Below are 18,100 nucleotides of genomic sequence, written 5' to 3' on the forward strand. Positions count from 1 at the left end.
TTAATTAAGAACTACCTTTGAGCATCCATGAGTCAGGAGAGATTATCAAATATGTCCATCTTATCAACAGAACAAAAGGTAGCAAATAATATTAATTTCAATGCAATTATTGATGAGTTTGTCTCATTAAAAGCGTACAAAGTACAATTATAAACAAATACCTAATAGTACCGGACATGGTGATATTTTATAATTATATGTATATATGTATTAATTGACTGTTTATGCAGATCTCATAACTATAATAAATAAATGTTGTGTTATTATTATTGCTGTTATTTATGTCTTTTCCCTTTTTCTACAAAATAACTATTATATATACACAAACAATTTTATATTCTTGCCTCAGGAGCAAAATTAGCTAGTTATGGCACTGCTTAGGTGCTTCTGAAAATGTAACCCTGCATTACTAAAGAAAGGACCTTAATACACGATGTATGTTCAAAGGAAAATGTAGTGTTAATATTTGAAAATCTATTTTTGAGGCCAGTCCTATGTCTTTGAAGCAATGCTTCACAATAGACTGCAGAAGACCCAGTTCTGAGAATGACCTTAGGTCGTTCTTCCTTTGTTAACAGAGAATCACTCCAGCTATGCAGAACAAAGCTATAGTATCTATTAGCACTGACCTGTACACACTGGAAACTGCAATGAGCCCGTGGCACAGATTAAAATGAAACAGATTTAAGATACAATCTGGCAAAACTGCTGCAAATCTATAGTTTGGTTTTGAGTTTGTTCAGTGTTTTTTTTACCCGTCTTATTTCTGCAGTGGAGAAGCCAGAAGTCTTGAGCTGCTCACATTCCTTATGCAGGTTTTTAAAGGCTTCCATCAGATCTTCATACTACAAAACACAAGAAAAAGAAAATCTCCAAGGCCAGCACAGTATCTAATATGTTTCACATCTCTACATTGCTGATCTTTGTGTCCACATGATATTACTAAAAAGCAATGTGAACACAGAGGTATTTCATCTGAAAAAAGGCAGCATATAAAGCAGATGTTCACATGTATTACAACATTGCAACAAACAACTTTCTATTTCTCACATATTGAGAAATAGAAGGCTGTTCAAACATTCATGCAGCTATTCAGCTTTCGTGATGCACAATAAGGGTAAGTCTACACTGCAACACTATTTCAAAATAACTAGTGCTGTTCTGAAATAACTTAGTCCACGTCTACACAACAGGCACTTATTTTAAAATAGTGTCAAAATACTGTCAAGCTGGAGGACTTCTTACTCCGACTCCTGAAACCTCACTGTACGAGAAATAAGGGAAGTCAGAGGAAGAGTGCTTTATTTTAAAAGGGAGCGTCTACACAGCACTTATATTTCAAAATAAGATACATAATTGACATAACTTGAAATAATCTATGCAAATTGAGCTAAGCCCTGCAGTGTAGAGACACCATTTATATTTTTTGTTAAACATTTCATCATACTGATTTAATGAATGACTGTATCTAATGAAATGCATTAGGAAAACTTCATAGAAATTATATAAATGTGCATCATAGGGCACTTCTAAACTACTTTTTTTTCCAAAAGAGGATATGCAAATTTGACATGAATTTGCATATCTTCTTCCAATTTCATTTTCGAAAGAGGATCTTTCGAAAGTGAAAGTAGTCTAAATGTAGGCTTTTTTTTGGGAAAAAAACACATAAACTTCATTTTTTTAAGGAAGAGCGGGTTTTTTGAAAAGGGGTTTTTTTCCCTGAAAAAAAAAACCGCATCAAGACTACTTTCAGTTTTGAAAGATCCTCTTTCGAAAGTGAGATCAGAAGAAGATATGCAAATTTGTGCGGAATTTGCATATCCTCTTTCGAAAATAGAACATAGTCTAGACATTGCCTCAGCTAATATTAATCTGAACACACATTTTAATTATAATTTGTTGGCTTTAAATTTCGGACCCCTCCCCAGTTTGATTGCTTAAGATCCACATTTAATGATCACAAAAAATTTTGGAATATCAGCCTTCGCCAAATGAAGTCCTTTGTTTATCCACACAAAATCAATATCTGTCTGCTGGAAATTAGACAAACCTCCAATGCATTTTAATTGAGTAATCAAAAAGCAATCAGAAGACAATGGCATTTAGTCAGTAATGTTTGGGAACAGATTACAATGAAGCACCTACCGTGAAAAACTCCATAGCCTTGTACAGAATGTGAACAAACGTGCTTTCCTCTTATATTAAAAATGTGTTAGCTGTTTGTGGGTTTTTTAAATTGTTAAACCTGTCTACATGATGTGTTAACATGGCTTTGAAAATCATTTACTTAAAAGAGGTAGCTAACACACTTTTAAAACACACTTTTTCTTAGCCATCTCTAGAGTATCGCTAATCCAGATAATAAAATAATAACTGGGTAGAAATTCATCTAAAAAGATTACCTGTTTGTTGGTGTCAGCCACAGTATCATCCTGAAGAAATTCAGCTGGCACATCAAGTTTAATTAAGAAACGTGCCAGATAAGCTCGTTTCTTGAGTTCATTAGTCCGTTGCAGGAGCCAGTGTAAGACAGGATGAATCACAGGTTTGCTACCAGTAACTAAACCCTGGCGGAACGTACTCCTAAATAATAATAAAAAATAATAAGCATTCAACTAAAGAACACTGTTTTAGAGCAAACTCTATTAGCAATTTTCATGATTCCCTCCCCATCTGTTAATGTTTTTCTATACAGGCAGTCCCCGACTTACGCGGATCCGACTTATGTCGGATCCGCACTTATGAACGGGGGTCGGGGCGAGAAAGCCCCGTTCGTAAGCTGCTCCGGTGCCCCTGGTCTGCTGGAGACCGTCTCCAGCAGACCAGGGGCACCGGGCAGGTTCCCGCGCTTCTGAGGCTTTGCCAGAGCAAAGCCTCAGAAGCGCGGGGAACCGCCGCTGCTGCCGCTTCAGTCTGGGTGCCTGTGGTCTGCTGGGGACCGTCCCCAGCAGACCACAGGCACAGGGACTGAAGCGGCAGCAGCGGCGGTTCTCCGCGCCTCTGAGGCTTTGCTCTGGCAAAGCCTCAGAGGCGCGGGACCCCCCTGCCGCGGCTCTGCTCCCCGTGTCCCTGGTCTGCTGGCGGGGGCGCAGTTAGCGTGTCCCCCCCCCCCAGCAGACCAGGCTTTTGTTTTGGACCCTGGGGCAGAGCAGCTGGGGCGCTGCTGATTGGTCCTGCAGCGCCGCTCTGGGCACTACTGGACCAACCCGGCAGCACCCCAGCTGCTCTGCCCCAGGTCCTGATTCAGCCGCTGCTAGTCAGTTTCAGCAGCGGCTGAATCAGGACGCCTGGGGCAGAGCAGATGGGGTGCTGCTGGGTTGGTCCAGTAGCACCGAGGAGCGGCGCTACTGGAGCAACCCAGCAGCACCCCAGCTGCTCTGCCCCAGGCGTCCCCAAGTCAGCTTCTGCTGAAACTGACCAGCGCTGACTACAGGAAGCCCGAGGCAGAGTTGCTCTGCCACGGGCTTCCTGGAATCAGCTGCTGATCAGTTTCAGCAGCAGCTGACTTGGGGACGCCTGGGGTTCTTAAGTTGATTCTGTATGTAAGTCAGAACTGGCGGTCAGTTTCAGCAGCGGCTGAATCTGGACGCCAGTTCCGACTTACATACAGATTCAACTTAAGAACAAACCTACAGTCCCTATCTTGTACGTAATCCGGGGACTGCCTGTACTGTTGTTGCTAGTTTTCTGACCACAAGCTGATTCTGCAGCCCTTTTGCAGGTAAAACTCACAGAAGATAGTGAACAAAATTGCAGCAATGGATCTTGTGTTTCAATGGTAAACTCCAAAAAAATTTAATGGGAATGGGCTGGGTTACAAGACTACAAACTGGAGGTGAGGTAGTACAGACTGATGTGCCTGGTCTCTAAGGGAAGGTGATGACCCTTTTAGTCATACAGCACCCTCTACTGGCTAACCTACTGAGTATTAAAAAATACTAAACCAAAAAGGACAGGATTGAGAAGTACAGTACCTCCCAAACCTTTGAATTCTTTGCTATAACAAGCAAAGTGTGCCATATACTACACAGTTCCTAGGAGTTAATGGAAGAAATATCAATGGTACATCTGCATAGTAAGTGGAAAAAACCCAATAACTTATAGAGGTTTACTGAAGAATGAGTCTGAAAGTCAAAGAATTTGCAACAAATATATCATTCTTTTTTTGAATGAGGAAAAGGCTATTTGCAATGACAGAACAATGAATAAGACAGACCTTCAAGTAACAAATTATAAAATTGGAAGACATACAATATTTTTAAAGTAAAACATTTCAGTATTTGTCTGCTAATAAAACAAACCTATTTTCCCATTATCTATAAACAAGCTTATACTTACAGGTCAGTAATACTTGCTGGGGGTTTGTATTTAAGGATACCAAGAAGGCTCAACATTCGTTTAGCTGTTTGCTCTGGCATCTCCTCTCTAATGTCAACAACATGCTGAAAAACAAACAACAAAAAATAACAACAACAAAATCCTGTATTATCATGCATGGATCAGATTGTTAGCCAAGGAGATCTAAAGGAAGGGACTTTATCTACCCATTACGTGATATACTACAACATGTGATTGACATAAGTGAGATGTCACATAAAGAACACCACTCTACAAGCCAAATTCTGATTCTCTTTGGACTCTTTCCCCATATGTGTGCTTAGGCAATTTTATTTCAGTCCTGTATTCTGGTTGGCCATGGGCCCACTGTATGCCAGTCAAACACATTACTTCTGCCAAGAATATCACTAATCCTGATAAGTCAGGGCCACAATTAAACGGCCAACAATTTATCATCTAAAAACCTATTCCACTCATAGGTCAGCACTCACAGAACCTGAGCATGGACTATGGACTATCAACTCCCTTGCATTGTGGGGCACAGAGCAAAAGTTGCATTCCAGAGTTTATTTCCTGATCATGTCCCAACTTATACAGGTGAGGAAGGGCTAGCTAGAATTTTGTCCTATAGATAAGAGAATTATAAATATGAATAAGATCAAGATTCACATTCTTATTCTTAGTTAGAAACATACGATTATTGGTTTCCAGCATTTGTTAGTTTGACAAGAAATTACTAGATAACTAGATAGGACTCTTTTCTGGATATGAATATATAGCTCTCTAAAATTAGCACAATCTACATAGGTAAAGCAAACATATGCTATAAAATATATAAAAACAACTGTAAATAGAGATTTTTTGCATTATTTTTGCTTCCACCACTCTTGAGAGCAAGCCTTTTAATGCCCTCCGTCCTTACCTTTGGGTCAATCTCCCCCAGAACATCATTGAGAAGCTGCAATAGCTGCATTGACTCCAGTGAGTCAAATGTAATTAAATTATAGTTCTTCTTAAAAGGCTCCTTATTGAGCTTCTCAACAATTGACTTTATTTGATCACTCATAATTGGATCCTGCAGAAGAAAGAGGAGATGGGGGAGAAGATCCAATCAATAGAACAGATGTAATGAAATCTTTGAACTTCTGTATACCATAAAACTCTTATGATAGATGCACAGAGTTGGAAACTCTGAAAAGAAGAAAGCATAGCCCATTCTAGTGCATTGCCTCTTATCATAAATGTTTATCAACACTTAAAACTGTACTTAAGAGCAGACATTACCTACACCACTAGGGCTGTGTCCAGACTCAGGGTTTTTTTCGAAAAAAGTAGCCTTTTTTCGAAAAAACTTCACCTGCGTCTAGACTGCAGCCGCGTTCTTTCGAAATTAAATCGAAAGAATGCGGCTTTTCTTTCGACGGTGGTAAACCTAATTCCACGAGGAAGACGCCTTCTTTCGAAAGTGCTCTTTCGAAAGAAGGCGTTCTTGAAAGCAAACAGGCTTTTTAGAAAGAGAGCATCCAGACTCACTGGGTGCTTTCTTTCGAAAAAGCGGCTTCCTTTTCCGAAATTCCGCGTGCAGTCTAGACGCTCTCTTTCGAAAGAGGCTTGCAGTCTAGACATAGCCTTGGAGTTCTCCCCTGAACATAGGTAATCCATCTGAGAAGGGTAACAAGGTCAATGGTTGAATTTTTCCATCAACCTAGAACTGCCAATATGAGGGCGGGGCCGCTTTTAAGTCTACTTACCTATGCCATTCAGCAGTGTGGTTTTTCATACCACTGAGTGGCCTGAGTTGGCCTAACTTTTCAGTTTAGGTCACAGAAAGAAATTTACATAGAAACATTTGTGTTTACAAGCAAGGGCTCAAGAAGCCCTTTTGTAGGTCTTCCCAGGGGTGCAATTACTGCAGAGTATCTTTTCTGTGTAGCAGAGACCTGTAACATGAGGAACCCCAGAAGCCCCTCAGCAGGGTGGAACCCCAGAACCTCCCTGACAGCAGGGACTAACCCCTCAGGTGCCAAGGGAACCCCACATCCCCCCACAGCACGGAACAAGTCCTATGCATGTCCCAAAGACCCAAAGCCGGGACCGACCCCTGTGCTGCCGGGGGGGGGGGGTCTCATCGCTCTTCAGTGAGATTGATGGGGAGCCTGCGCCACCCCTCTCAGCAGGGAGCGATTCCTTCAGTAGCTGGGAGACCCCAAATCCATTCCCACGGAGGAACCTGAGCCCACCCACTGCCAGGAGCCCCGTATTCTGCCTTGCCACCGAGACCGCCCACAGGGCCGCCAGCGCCTCCCTGTGTTACTCCCTGCAGCCCGGACGGAGGGGAGCTTGACTCTATCCGGCTGCTGGGACCCCCCGCTACGGGCCTCGGTGCGGCTCCCAGCCGGGGACAGGCTGCTCCCCGAAGGGCCCCACCACCTCACCCCGGCCCCCGTTACCTGACCTGCTGCCCCGGCTACCAGTTGTCGCCCCCCCCTCCTCCTTTTCCTCCTCCTCCGCCCCAAGAGTTTTTCTCGTAGTTACCAGGCCCTTGGTAACGGTTGCTAAGTCAGTGAAGCAGCCTTACTTCCGGTCACGTGGTGTACAGGAACGGCCCGTTGCGCGCCAAGGCAAGGAGGTGAAAAAAGGAAGGAGGGGGAAGGAATGAAGCGAGGCGCATGCGCAGATCAAGGTAGTGAGAGCGGGGTGTTCCGCTTTTCCCCAGGTACAGCGGGGAGGGCGGAGGTTGGAGGTGCCTGTAGGGCTGCAGGTGTAAACGTGGAGCTAGAGTGAGCAGCCCTGCCTGGGGGCTCTGCCAGCTGTGACTGCACCTGGCACAGCCAGGAGCTCAGGTACATGGCAGTGAGCTGCCCACCTTGCAGTGGACATCACCAGCTGGGCTGCCTCCCAGCCTGGCCAGAAATGATCTCCATCAAAGGGAGTGCTAGGCTTGCTCCCAGCATATTTCCTTACACGGCAGGCTGCGCCCACCATTTATGTGGGCTTTTTAATACCTCATGTGGTTTCCTGTTCCTTTTTCTTAGGAGGGAACAATTGGTTACAAGAATTACTAAATTAATCCTAGGCCCATATAGTTCTCTTATTTGAAGAAATAAAATGAGGCAAGGAGAGGATTTGTGCTGGTTTTATTTTAAATTGGGACTTGATGACCCTGATATCTGAATATCCATAACTACTTACAAATAAATAGGAATATAATTGGGAAAATAATTGTGTAACCAGTTTCAGGCAGGTGCCTGCATATACTAGTCTTGGCAATTTTATCATTTTTGGAATTCCAGAATGATGCTAGTTGTATTAAAATGCAATGCGTTAATTATCCCCTTCTAATTTTTATCCTTTTTCAAAATCAGGGTGTGTAAACTGATTTGCAAATATAAAAAAAAAAACCTTTGTATTTCTTGCTATTCAAATATCAACCATGAAAGTCAGCAAATCAGAGTGGAAAGAAAGCTGGGCAAATAGAAATCATGCTCAATGGCAAAAGAGATATCATCTTACATAGGAGCATCCCTGGGCAAGAAAATGAATGTCTGGCCTGGCAGCTAAGGTCAGATTCCAAGCAGATGGAAGAAGCTGATGTGAGCGTACTTAGAAAGAAGACACTATGAAGAGCAACACTGTTGGTCCCAGATGGACTCCAAGTCCTGTTGTTTATTCTTGTTATAAATAAAGAGATGCGCCTTAAATTTGACTGGGTTATATTAAAATCCATTTCTGTATGGCTTTTCAAGTACCTAGATGTATCACAGGTCTTGCTTTGATCTGTCCCAATCTGAGGTGGATTTGGGGATTTTGGTTTTTTTGCTATTATTCTGTATCACACTTTTCAAAAAACTTTTTAAAAAAGAGTAGTTCTGTGGCACCTTTCTTAGAGATTAACAATAGATACAAACAACTTTTTTAAAAAGAGTAGTTCTATGGCACCTTAGAGACTATATATATATATATGTAGTATCACGAGATTTTGTGGGTAAAATCCAGTTCAGATGAGATAATCCCCTTTTTTTCTCCACTCAAAATTATCTCATCTGATGACATGGGTTTTGTCCATGAAAGCTCATGATATATATGTCACATTAAGCTACACAACTTCAGCTATGTCAATTGCGTAGCTTAAATCGAAATAGCTTAATTCAGTTTAGTTGCTGTCTACACGGCAGGAATTCAAAGGAAGAACACTCTTCCTTCGACTTCCCTCGCTCCTTGTGAAATGAGGGTTACCGTGAGTTGGAGTAAGAAATCCTTCAGCTTGACATTATTTTGAAATAAAGGCTTGTAGTGTAGATTCGCACTGTTATTTCAGAATAACGTCAGTTATTCCAAAATAACTCTGCAAGGTAGACATATCGTTAAGGTGCTATAGAACTACTTTGTTTTAAAAGTTGTTTTTAAAGTCTGGGTATGTCTACACTACAAAGTTAATTCGAGCTAACGTCCGTTAGTTCGAATTAACTTTGATAGGCGCTACACTAGCGCTCCGCTACTTCGAACTTAATTCGAACTAGCGGAGCGCTTAGTTCGAACTAGGTAAACCTCATTGTACAAGGACTAAGCCTAGTTCGAACTTACTAGTTCGAATTAAGGGCTGTGTAGCCCCTTAATTCGAACTAGTGGGAGGCTAGCCCTCCCCAGCTTTCCCTGGTGGCCACTCTGGCCAACACCAGGGAAACTCTATTGCCACTCTCCCGGCCCCGGACTCCTTAAAGGGGCACGGGCTGGCTACGGTGCCCGTGCCAGGTGCAAGCCTGCCAGCACCCAGCTAGCAGACCCTGCACCTGGCACGGCTCAAGCCAGCAACCCGATGCCCCCCAGCCCTCCCCCTCTTCCCGGGACCAGGCTGGCGGCTCCCGGGAGCTTGCCCGGGACTGCAAGAGGCGGGCACCCGCCTGGTCTAGTGCGGACATCGTGGACCTCGTCCACGACCTCCGCACTAGGCACAGGAAAGTGGCCGTCTAGGGCAGGAGAGCTGCCAGCCTGGTCACCCAGGAGCAGGTGTGCATGAAAATCAAGGTGGTCCACTGAGACCCCCGACCCTGAGCCCTGAGCTTACAATGCCCATACTGGGTCAGACCAAAGGTCCATCTAGCCCAGTAGCCTGTCTGCCGACAGCGGCCACCCCTAGGGACCCTGGAGGGGATGGACCGAAGACAGTGACCAAGCCATTTGTCTCGTGCCATCCCTCTCCAGCCTTCCACAAACTTTGGGCAGGGACACCACTCCTACCCCCTGGCTAATAGCACTCCATGGACCCAACCTCCATCACTTTATCTCACTTCCCTTTAAACTCTGTTCTAGTTCTAGCCTTCACAGCCTCCTGCAGCAAGGAGTTCCACAGGCTGACTCTTTGCTTTGTGAAGAACAACTTTCTGTTACTAGTTTGAAGCCTGCTACCCATTCCTTTCCTTTGGTGTCCTCTAGTCCTTCTATTATGGGAACTAATGAAGAACTTTTCTTTATGCACCCTCTCCACCCCACTCATGCTTTTATAGACCTCTATCCTATCCCCCCTCAGTCTCCTCTTTTCTAAACTGAAAAGTCCCAGTCTCTTTAGCCTCTCTTCATATGGGACCTGTTCCAAACCTCTGATCATTTTAGTTGCCCTCCCCTCTCCCACCCTCTCTCTTCCCCTCTCCCACCTTTTCCCAGTCTCCCCGAGTTTTGTTCAATAAAGAGAGATTCTATTTTTGACCACACATTTTCTTTATTTTGTACATCAGGAAGGAGGGCTAGGGAAGGGTAAGTGGAAGGAGGTGAGGGAGGAATGGGGTACGAGCCCCCGATGGGGAGGACTGGGCTGGCTCTGCGGGCTTCTCGGGGTGGAAGCTCTCCTGCAGCCCCCCAATTGCCCCCTCTCTCCAGATGGCAGCCTGCGGCAAGTGCAGCCGGTCTGATGGCCAAGTGCTGTGATGTGCCCAGTGTGGGCACTCAGGGCACTCCAAGACAGGACTGCTTTGCAAGCGGGGCACCCCTGTGAACTGTCTGTCCGGGGTGGGGGTCGGGTCGGGTCCCTTTAAGCACAGCCCTCGGCTAGCCTGAGGCAGCAGCTCCACGCTCTAAGTCCTCATCTGATGCCCTGCCGGCACTGCTTCTGGCCATCCTTAACCCCAGTTCAGGGTCCACTTAATGTGGACATGCTAGTTCGAATTAGCAAAACGCTAATTCGAACTAGTTTTTTAGTCTGGATGCGTTAGTTTGAATTAGCTTAGTTCGAATTAACTAATTCAAACTAAGTTAGTTCGAATTAGCGCTGTAGTGTAGACATACCCTTACAGACTAACACAGCTACCTCTCTCATACTTTTCATAGTTTGTTGAAATGCTGCTAATTTTCTCAGCATACTATACTATAAACCATAGCACCTTAGGACAAAATCAGCACTTGCATAGGCAATGTCCACTGTTATGCTATCATTTTATGAATGGGTGCCTGCTTACCTAAGGTGCTAATTTGCCCCTATGTGGTAAGGGTTCGTAAATCAGTTTTCAAGAAACAAATAACTTTTCAAAAATCACACTTCCTTCTGGATTTCTTGTTCCTACTACTCTCACTCATAGGTTTGCCAGGTGTCCAGTTTTCTACTGGACAGTCTGGTATTTGCGTCTTCTGTCCGGTAGAAAATTTCAGAAAATACCGACATGTGTAATGTCTGGTATTTTCTGAATTTCTGGCTGGGCACTGGAGAGAAACCTGTCTGGGGCGGGGGAGCGACTGGGAGGTAGGGCTGCAATTGGCATTGGAAGCCCTGTGATCGCGTGCAAAAGCCGGGTAGGGCGGGGCGGGGGCAGTGACTGGGATTCCCAGCCACTACCCCCGCCCAGCTTCTGCACACAACCTAAGGCTCCCAGCACCAATCACAGCCCTGCCTCCCAGCAGGGAGCCTCTGGTTGGGTGCAGAAGCTGGGCGGGGAGAGTGGCTCCCAGCCACTCCCCCTACCTCCACCCAGCTTCTACTAGCAACTAGAGCGAGTGCCTGCCGGGGGCATGGCCTCTTGGACTCCGGCCACAGCTAGTGGCTGCACCCTACCTGCCAGCTATGCTTCCCGCCTCCCTTCCTCTGCCCTCCCCTTCCATCCAGCCCCCTTGACCCCCGATCCCACCCCAGCTCTGCTTCCCGCCCCTGCCTTCCTCCTGGCCCCCTTCTTCCTGGCCAGCCCCATGGCCCCTGACCCCCCCTCCCCGCCAGCTCTGCTTCCTGCCCCCTTCCTCTGCCCCCCGTCCTGTCCAGCCCCCCCAGCCGCCAATCCCCCCCCCCAGCTCTGCTTCCCATCCCCCCTTCCTCCCGGCCAGCCCTGCGGTCCCCCAACCCTCCCCGCCAGCTCTACCTCCCTTCCTCCCAGCCAGCCCCGCCCCCCTCCCAGGCAGTCTCTCCCTCACCCGCCCACAATCAAGTGTGTCCGGGTTTTTTTAGGAGTCTACCTGGTAACCCTATTCATAGCACTAGAGATAAACTATAGACTATAGACTATAAACTGAGAAAGATTAGAACAAACAATGCATGTCTCTATCTTATTGAGTTTGTTTATTATGTATACTTGTGCCTTTGGTTTTTATATGGGTGTTCCACACAGCAACAGAGAGAGGGGGTGTACCCGGGCGTACCCCGGTGTACCCGGGTGTACCCCGGTGTCTGACCAGCTCCTCCCGGTGTTCCGGTGTACCCCGCTCTCCGGCGGTGTCTTGGCTCGCCGCTGCACGTTTAGGCGGTTTTCCTTTGCTCGGGCGTCGATGCAATCTCCCCCACCACGGGGTGGGAGAAAGGGGGGCCCGGGCCTGCCCTCACTCACGGGCCCCAGCCCAGGGCCCTAAGGACGCAGAACTGTCTTGCTCCGGTCCGGCTGACGGGGCTCCTGCCGTAACTCATCAGCCCACCAGCCCAAGTGGGCTCTGCCCTGGGCTGCTTCCTTTCCCCACCCCCTGCGTTCCCCGCTCGGGGTGTTTACCTTCTGCCTGGCCAACAGGCTGCCGACCCTATCGCGCCCCCCCCCCCCCGGCACCGGAGGGCTGTGGTACCGTGATCCGGGTGTGGGCGGTGCTCCCGCCCCGAGGGTGTCACCCGACTCTCCCCCTCTCTCGGGCCTCCTCCCTACTCCTCGTAGCCCCCCCCCCCCTTATGGCGGCAAGGCTTTTCCTTTTGGACGTCACAGGCCAGGGCGGGACTATAGCCGCCCGTTCCTGCCCCCGGTTGGCCGCCGCCGGAGCTCGTCAGGGCGGGGGAACTCCTCCCGCCCTAGCCCCTCCCCTCCTGCCGCGCCGCGGCCGCGAGCCGGTGGGGCTGCCGGCGTTTCCAGCCCCGGCACGGCTTGCGTGCAAGCCGCGCAATCTCGGGCCGGCCCCCCCCAGATGCTGAGCAGCGCCTGTTTGGCGTAGCTCAGGGGGCGGGGACGGGTCGCCCCGTCACACACACCCCTTTCCAAATTAGTCACCACTCCTGTTTCTGTGTCCTCCTCTTCTTCATGTCATCTTGAAAAGAAGTCCGCATTTTGATGCAGGTTTCCGGCTCTGTGGGCTACCTCGAATGCGTATGGTTGCAAAGTCAAGTACCAACGCATCACGCGGGCATTCGTGTCCTTCATGGTTTGTAGCCACCGTAGGGTTGCGTGGTCCGTCACTACCCGGAACCGGTTACCTAAAAGATAATACCTCAATAAGTCAATCGCCCACTTTACCGCCAAGGCCTCTTTCTCGATCGTCGCATACTTACGCTCCTGTGTAAAAAGCTTACGGCTGATGTATACGACGGGGTGTTCGTTTGCTCCCTCCCCTTGCGACAGGACCGCCCCTATTCCACTTTCCGAGGCGTCCGTATAGAGGGTGAAGGGATGGTTAAAGTTGGGCTGTGCTAACACTGGGGCTAGGGTTAGGCAGTCTTTCAACTTCTGGAAGGCCTCTTCGCACTCTGGGGACCATCGTACCTTTTGGGGGAGGGTGGCGCGTGTAAGATCTGTCAGGGGTGCCACTATTGCCGCAAAATTGGGGACGAATAGCCGGCCAGTCCCAAAAACTGACGAACCTGCCTCTTGGTTCGCGGGGGCTGATACGTGCGTAGTGCCTCCACTTTCTCCACCAAGGGTCGTAATTGGCCGCGGCCGACAGTGTAGCCCAAATAGGAGACCTCCTTCTCGCCGAAGTGGCACTTCCGGGGGTTTGCCGTTAGCCCAGCTTGGCGGAGTTCTTGCAATATGGCCTTCACGTGGAGCAGGTGCTCGGTCCAGGACTTACTGTATATGACTATGTCATCGATGTATGCCGCGGCGTATTGGTCATGGGTTTTTAGCACCCTGTCCATAAGCCGCTGAAAGGTGGCGGCCGCTCCATGAAGTCCGAAGGGCATCCAGATAAAATGATACAGCCTGAAGGGGGTTGAGAAGGCCGTCTTCTCTCGGGATGTCGGTGATAAGGGGATCTGCCAGTAGCTGCGGGTCAAATCGAGTGTGGAAAGATAGTGCGCGCCTCCCAGGCGGTCTAGCAGCTCGTCCACCCGAGGCATGGGGTAAGCGTCAAATCGGGACAGGGCGTTCACTTTGTGGAAATCTATGCAGAACCTCATCGACCCGTCAGGTTTTGGCACTAGAACTATAGGACTACGCCACTCACTGTACGAGTCTTCTACCACACCCCACTGGATCATCTTCTGCAGCTCCGCCTTCACTGGTTCCCACATCTTTCGGGGCAGGGGTCGCACCGGGTCTCATACCTTCTTTCGTGCCTCGGTTTCGATGTGGTGGTGGGCCAGAGCGGTGTGGCCTGGCTTGTCCGTCATCACATCCGGGAAGCGGCTCAGCAAGTTCTCCAGGTCCACCTGTTGTTCGGGGGTGAGGTCGGCCCCCATCTGCAAGAGACCTGGGGTGGCCTGGCCCCCCTCTCCGGGGCCCAGTTCTGGATCTGGGGGAAGGGGGTTTATAAACAAACCTCTCGCCCCTTCCAGGCCTTCAATAAGTTTACATGGTACACCTTGGTACCGCCCGCCCTTCCCGTTAGTTTGACCTCGTAATCGACCTCCCCGATGCGCCTCACCACTTCGAAGGGATCCTGCCACTTAGCTACCAGTTTTGAACCCGGGGTAGGGAGTAGTAACAGGACCCGCGCAATCTCGGGCCGGCCCCCCCCAGATGCCGAGCAGCGCCTGTTCGGCGTAGCTCAGGGGGCGGGGAGGGGTCACCCCGTCACAGGGGGGAATTGGTCCCCTGAGCCTTAGTTATGAGTCTGATCTGGTATTATTCACAAATTGAGGACCTTTTTGACCACTCCCCTGCATCTTACGTGGCCATTCAAATCAGTGCAGCATGGGCATAAAGCACTGACATTCTTATCTGGTAGCATGTCATACTCACTTAGCACTGGTGTAAATGACTATGCAGAGTTCAAGGCAGCAAAGAATCAGGCCTTCAATGGATCCAGAACAAGGTATAAATAAACTATACTACCACAGTCTTCTTTGGACATCTTTCTGCATTTAGCTCCACATTTTTAAATCTCTGGGGCACACTCAGGTGTGTCCTATTAGCCTTTGTAGGTAGATAAGAACAATGAAAATTTGTTTCAGCACATTTGGACCACTGTACTGTCAATCCCAAGAGGTCGGACTGGAAGATCACAGTGGTCCCTTTCGGGTTTCAACAAGCTGGTGATGATCCCAGTTGGTAGCCATCAGATCCCTCCTTTTCTCATGTCTCTACGCCATCAAAGTTTCTGTTAGTTGGATTATATAGAACATCAGTGGCCTTTAGAGATAGGGCTGTTGAGCAGATACAGTAACATAGGCTGTGATCTATCATGGGCAGTTCTAGGTACTCTGGTGACTAGAAGGTGAAGCAGGTGGATAACAGTGTTTCCTATAAGATGGCAGCACAGCTTCACAGGTGATTAATCACTCCCCCACCAGTCAGTCAGGTCCGTGCATGGATCCCTCAGCCTCTGACTAGGCAGGGCTGATTACTCATCTGTGAAGCGGTGCTGCCATGCAGATTAGAGAGAACAATGGTGGATAACCCAGGTCTCTTTTCTATCTGCTCTTTCAGTCACAATGGATTCTCTAAGGCAGCTCTACTCAATATGCGGCCCATTTGTTTGTGGCCTGCGGTGTGGTTTCAGTTTACGCAGAGGTCAACACACAGCCCACAGGTGGGATCTTCTGAACATGGCCTCCACTGAGAACATGCTCCACAGTAGCGAGGCATCTCCCACATGGGATGAGCATTGAAAGACCCAAGCGGATGGGCTGGCTGGAACAGACGGGTACAGGGTGTTGGCATTTCTAGCCCTCAGGGAGAATGTGGCGGGAGCGCCGGGCCCTGTGGGAAGTACTGGTTGCCTAGTCTTGTGGGCAGAGCCTGAGAGGTGCTGACTGGCTCACACTTGCCATGTTTGGGTCCAGTGCCACAGCTTAAGGTTTAAATCTTTGTATTCATACCCATCAGTGTGATATATGCTATTTGTAGAGATATATATCTATATATCTATCTATCTATATATATATATCTATATATATATATATGTACAACCACACTTAAGTTGCGGCCCTTGCCATGTGCTGTGAGTATCATTGTGGCCCCTGAGGCTTCCAAAGTTGAGTAGCCCTGCTTTAAGGCTTCCTAGATAGGGCTATGGTAAGTGAGAAGCTGTTGCTGAATTTCAGCTCTGCTCTGGCTGCTTCCATAGAATTTTATTGAAAAACTCCATCAACTTCAGGCTGTGGGATCAGGCCCCTAGTACATATTTTAAACTAACTAGAAGACTTACCTGGTGTTGCTTGGATCCTTCAGGGCAGGGAGCTGGTGGTGTGGGGGTGCAGGATTCAGGGTTGGGGGGTTGAGGAGGGACTCAGAGCAGTGGGATGGGGATAGAGGAGTTAGGGCTGGAGAGTGAGGAGAAGCTCAGGGCATGGGGTGGGAGGTGCAGGAGTCAAAACATGGTGAGGAGGGGTTCAGGGCAGAGGGTGAGGATGGCCGGTAGCTTCTCCCCAGGATTGTAGGGGTTGTGCACTACAGATGTGAAAGTTTAACCAGTTAGTTAAACTTATTGGTTGCGGTTAACCATTAATCAGTAGTGGCTGGAGCTACTCCAGCCCTGCAGTGGGCCTGCTGCTGATCTGGTGTCTGGAGCCCAGGTGCCCCACAAGCAGAGCTGTCCGGGGAGACCCTGAGCACCACAGGCAGGTACTGCTTCCCCACCCATGCACCCTTTAATTGGTTAATCAGTTAATTAAATGGTCATTTAAATCCCTACCACAAACCCAACGGGCAGGTTTCTCCCTGGGAATGGCCCAGGGTGTAGGGAGACACACTGCCTGCCTTCCTGCTAGCTTCTCTCCAGGGCAGGGTGGGGGCATGTAGGTCAGCTGGTGGTTGCTCACAAGCTGGGGAGTTTGCTTACAGTCACAGTTCTTGCTGCCCCCCATGGAAAGTCTAGGTTATAACTGACTAACTTACTCTCCTCCCTTTCTGTTTGATGAGAAACAATTGCATTCCACACACATCCGATTGTCCAGGCACAACCAAACCCTGACATCATAACTTAAAGCAATAAGAAGCTGCATACCAAATTGGGTGGTCCTAGCTCTTTCTGTTTAGGAGCAGTTCTGGAAAAAATGGAATCACAGGTGGATAGACAGAGTGACGCACAAAATTTCTAAAATAAATAGTAAAAAGATGAAGTCTAATTTTGTGAGATGCCAAGTGCCCTCAGCTTTTGTAGAAATCAATAGGATTTAAGGCCATTCACCAGCCCTCAAAAGCCATTCTACAGCTCGTGAGCTTTCAGTGTATGTGTGGCACATCCAGATGTGTTCAGTGATTTTCAATGACAAATTGAGTGGGATGTTATCTTTTACTGGACCAACTTCTTGTCTAACATCCTGGGATCAATATGGCTACAAAAGCACTGCAAACAAGATTTCTAGTGGACATTCAGAAAGATAAGAGTTTGATTGTTAGTGAGAATTTAGCAGGAAACCAGATCTTGGATCTAATTGGGTCTTGGATATTGATATGAGTAGCCAGGCTGCTGGAAGGACATCATAAGAGAATTAATGTATATGACACTTAGGTTTTAGCTTTTTTAAAATCTTGAATATTCAAAATGCTAAAGCACATTTGTAATGACCAATTAAAAGGAATTCCAGAAATATTCTTCTTCTGAAGACTGTCTTTGTCCAACAGTGTGGGCAGCTGTGGAGCATTGGTCCAAATTCATCCCTTGTGAATTCCTTTGATTTTAATGAAGATTCACCAGGGATGAATATGATCCTTTGTCTTTTGTTTGTCCATGGATAATGCATGCCAGCCACTTTACCTCATTTTCTTGTTGCTGATTAATAATGAATGATCTTTCTTTAAAGAGCATAACATACTCAGTTTCTCTTATTCAGCTTCCATGCTAGTAATATGAATATTTTTCTTACTGTGCCTTTAAGTGGTGAGGCCTGCCTAAGGGGGATGTAGGCGTGGAAGTAGACAGAATCAAGCAGCTACAGTTCTTGAGAGCATAGATTTCACAGGAACTTGTAACAATGGCTGCATTTTGCAGTTTGAAGAATTTGTGTGAATATGAAACTTCTAAAGTTGTCCGTTTTCAGAGTGTTTCCTATGGGAGTTTGAAATGGACTTTCCACATGGCTGTCTTCTTGTATGTCTGGTAAGTGGAAAGTGACCAGATGAGCAAATATGTTTCTTCTGTGGGTCACTGTCTGAATGGTTAGGACTCAGCCTTTAATTCTAGGGGACCAATATAAACCAGTTGTTTAGTA

General features: G+C 47.6%; 2 protein-coding genes across 7 annotated transcripts in view; one reads left to right on the forward strand and one right to left on the reverse strand.

The window, feature by feature from the left end:
* IFT81 (intraflagellar transport 81) overlaps positions 1–7,055 on the reverse strand; it is a 72,800-nt gene extending 65,745 nt beyond the window's left edge. The window contains exons 1-5 of one of the 4 annotated variants that reach the window (XM_075898600.2): positions 6,920–7,055; positions 5,264–5,416; positions 4,342–4,445; positions 2,406–2,586; positions 756–845 (exon numbers count right to left, since the gene is read on the reverse strand). In XM_075898600.2, coding sequence (XP_075754715.1) covers positions 756–845; positions 2,406–2,586; positions 4,342–4,445; positions 5,264–5,407 — 519 coding nt within the window. In that variant the 5' untranslated portion in view covers positions 5,408–5,416; positions 6,920–7,055. Of the gene's footprint in view, positions 1–755; positions 846–2,405; positions 2,587–4,341; positions 4,446–5,263; positions 5,417–6,791 lie in introns of all 4 variants that reach the window. The other 3 variants (XM_006135167.3, XM_075898599.2, XM_075898601.2) reach the window with 3 other exon arrangements.
* A 10,745-nt stretch (positions 7,056–17,800) lies between these two features.
* The window catches only part of P2RX7 (purinergic receptor P2X 7), a 44,027-nt gene continuing 43,727 nt past the window's right edge, over positions 17,801–18,100 (forward strand). For all 3 annotated transcript variants that reach the window (XM_006135168.5, XM_006135169.5, XM_075898602.2), the window contains exon 1: positions 17,801–17,988. In XM_006135168.5, coding sequence (XP_006135230.1) covers positions 17,864–17,988 — 125 coding nt within the window. In that variant the 5' untranslated portion in view covers positions 17,801–17,863. The remainder of the gene's footprint in view (positions 17,989–18,100) is intronic.

The sequence above is a fragment of the Pelodiscus sinensis genome, chromosome Z, assembly GCF_052426305.1.
Source record: "Pelodiscus sinensis isolate ZL-2025 chromosome Z, ASM5242630v1, whole genome shotgun sequence".
Classification (NCBI taxonomy): domain Eukaryota; kingdom Metazoa; phylum Chordata; order Testudines; family Trionychidae; genus Pelodiscus; species Pelodiscus sinensis.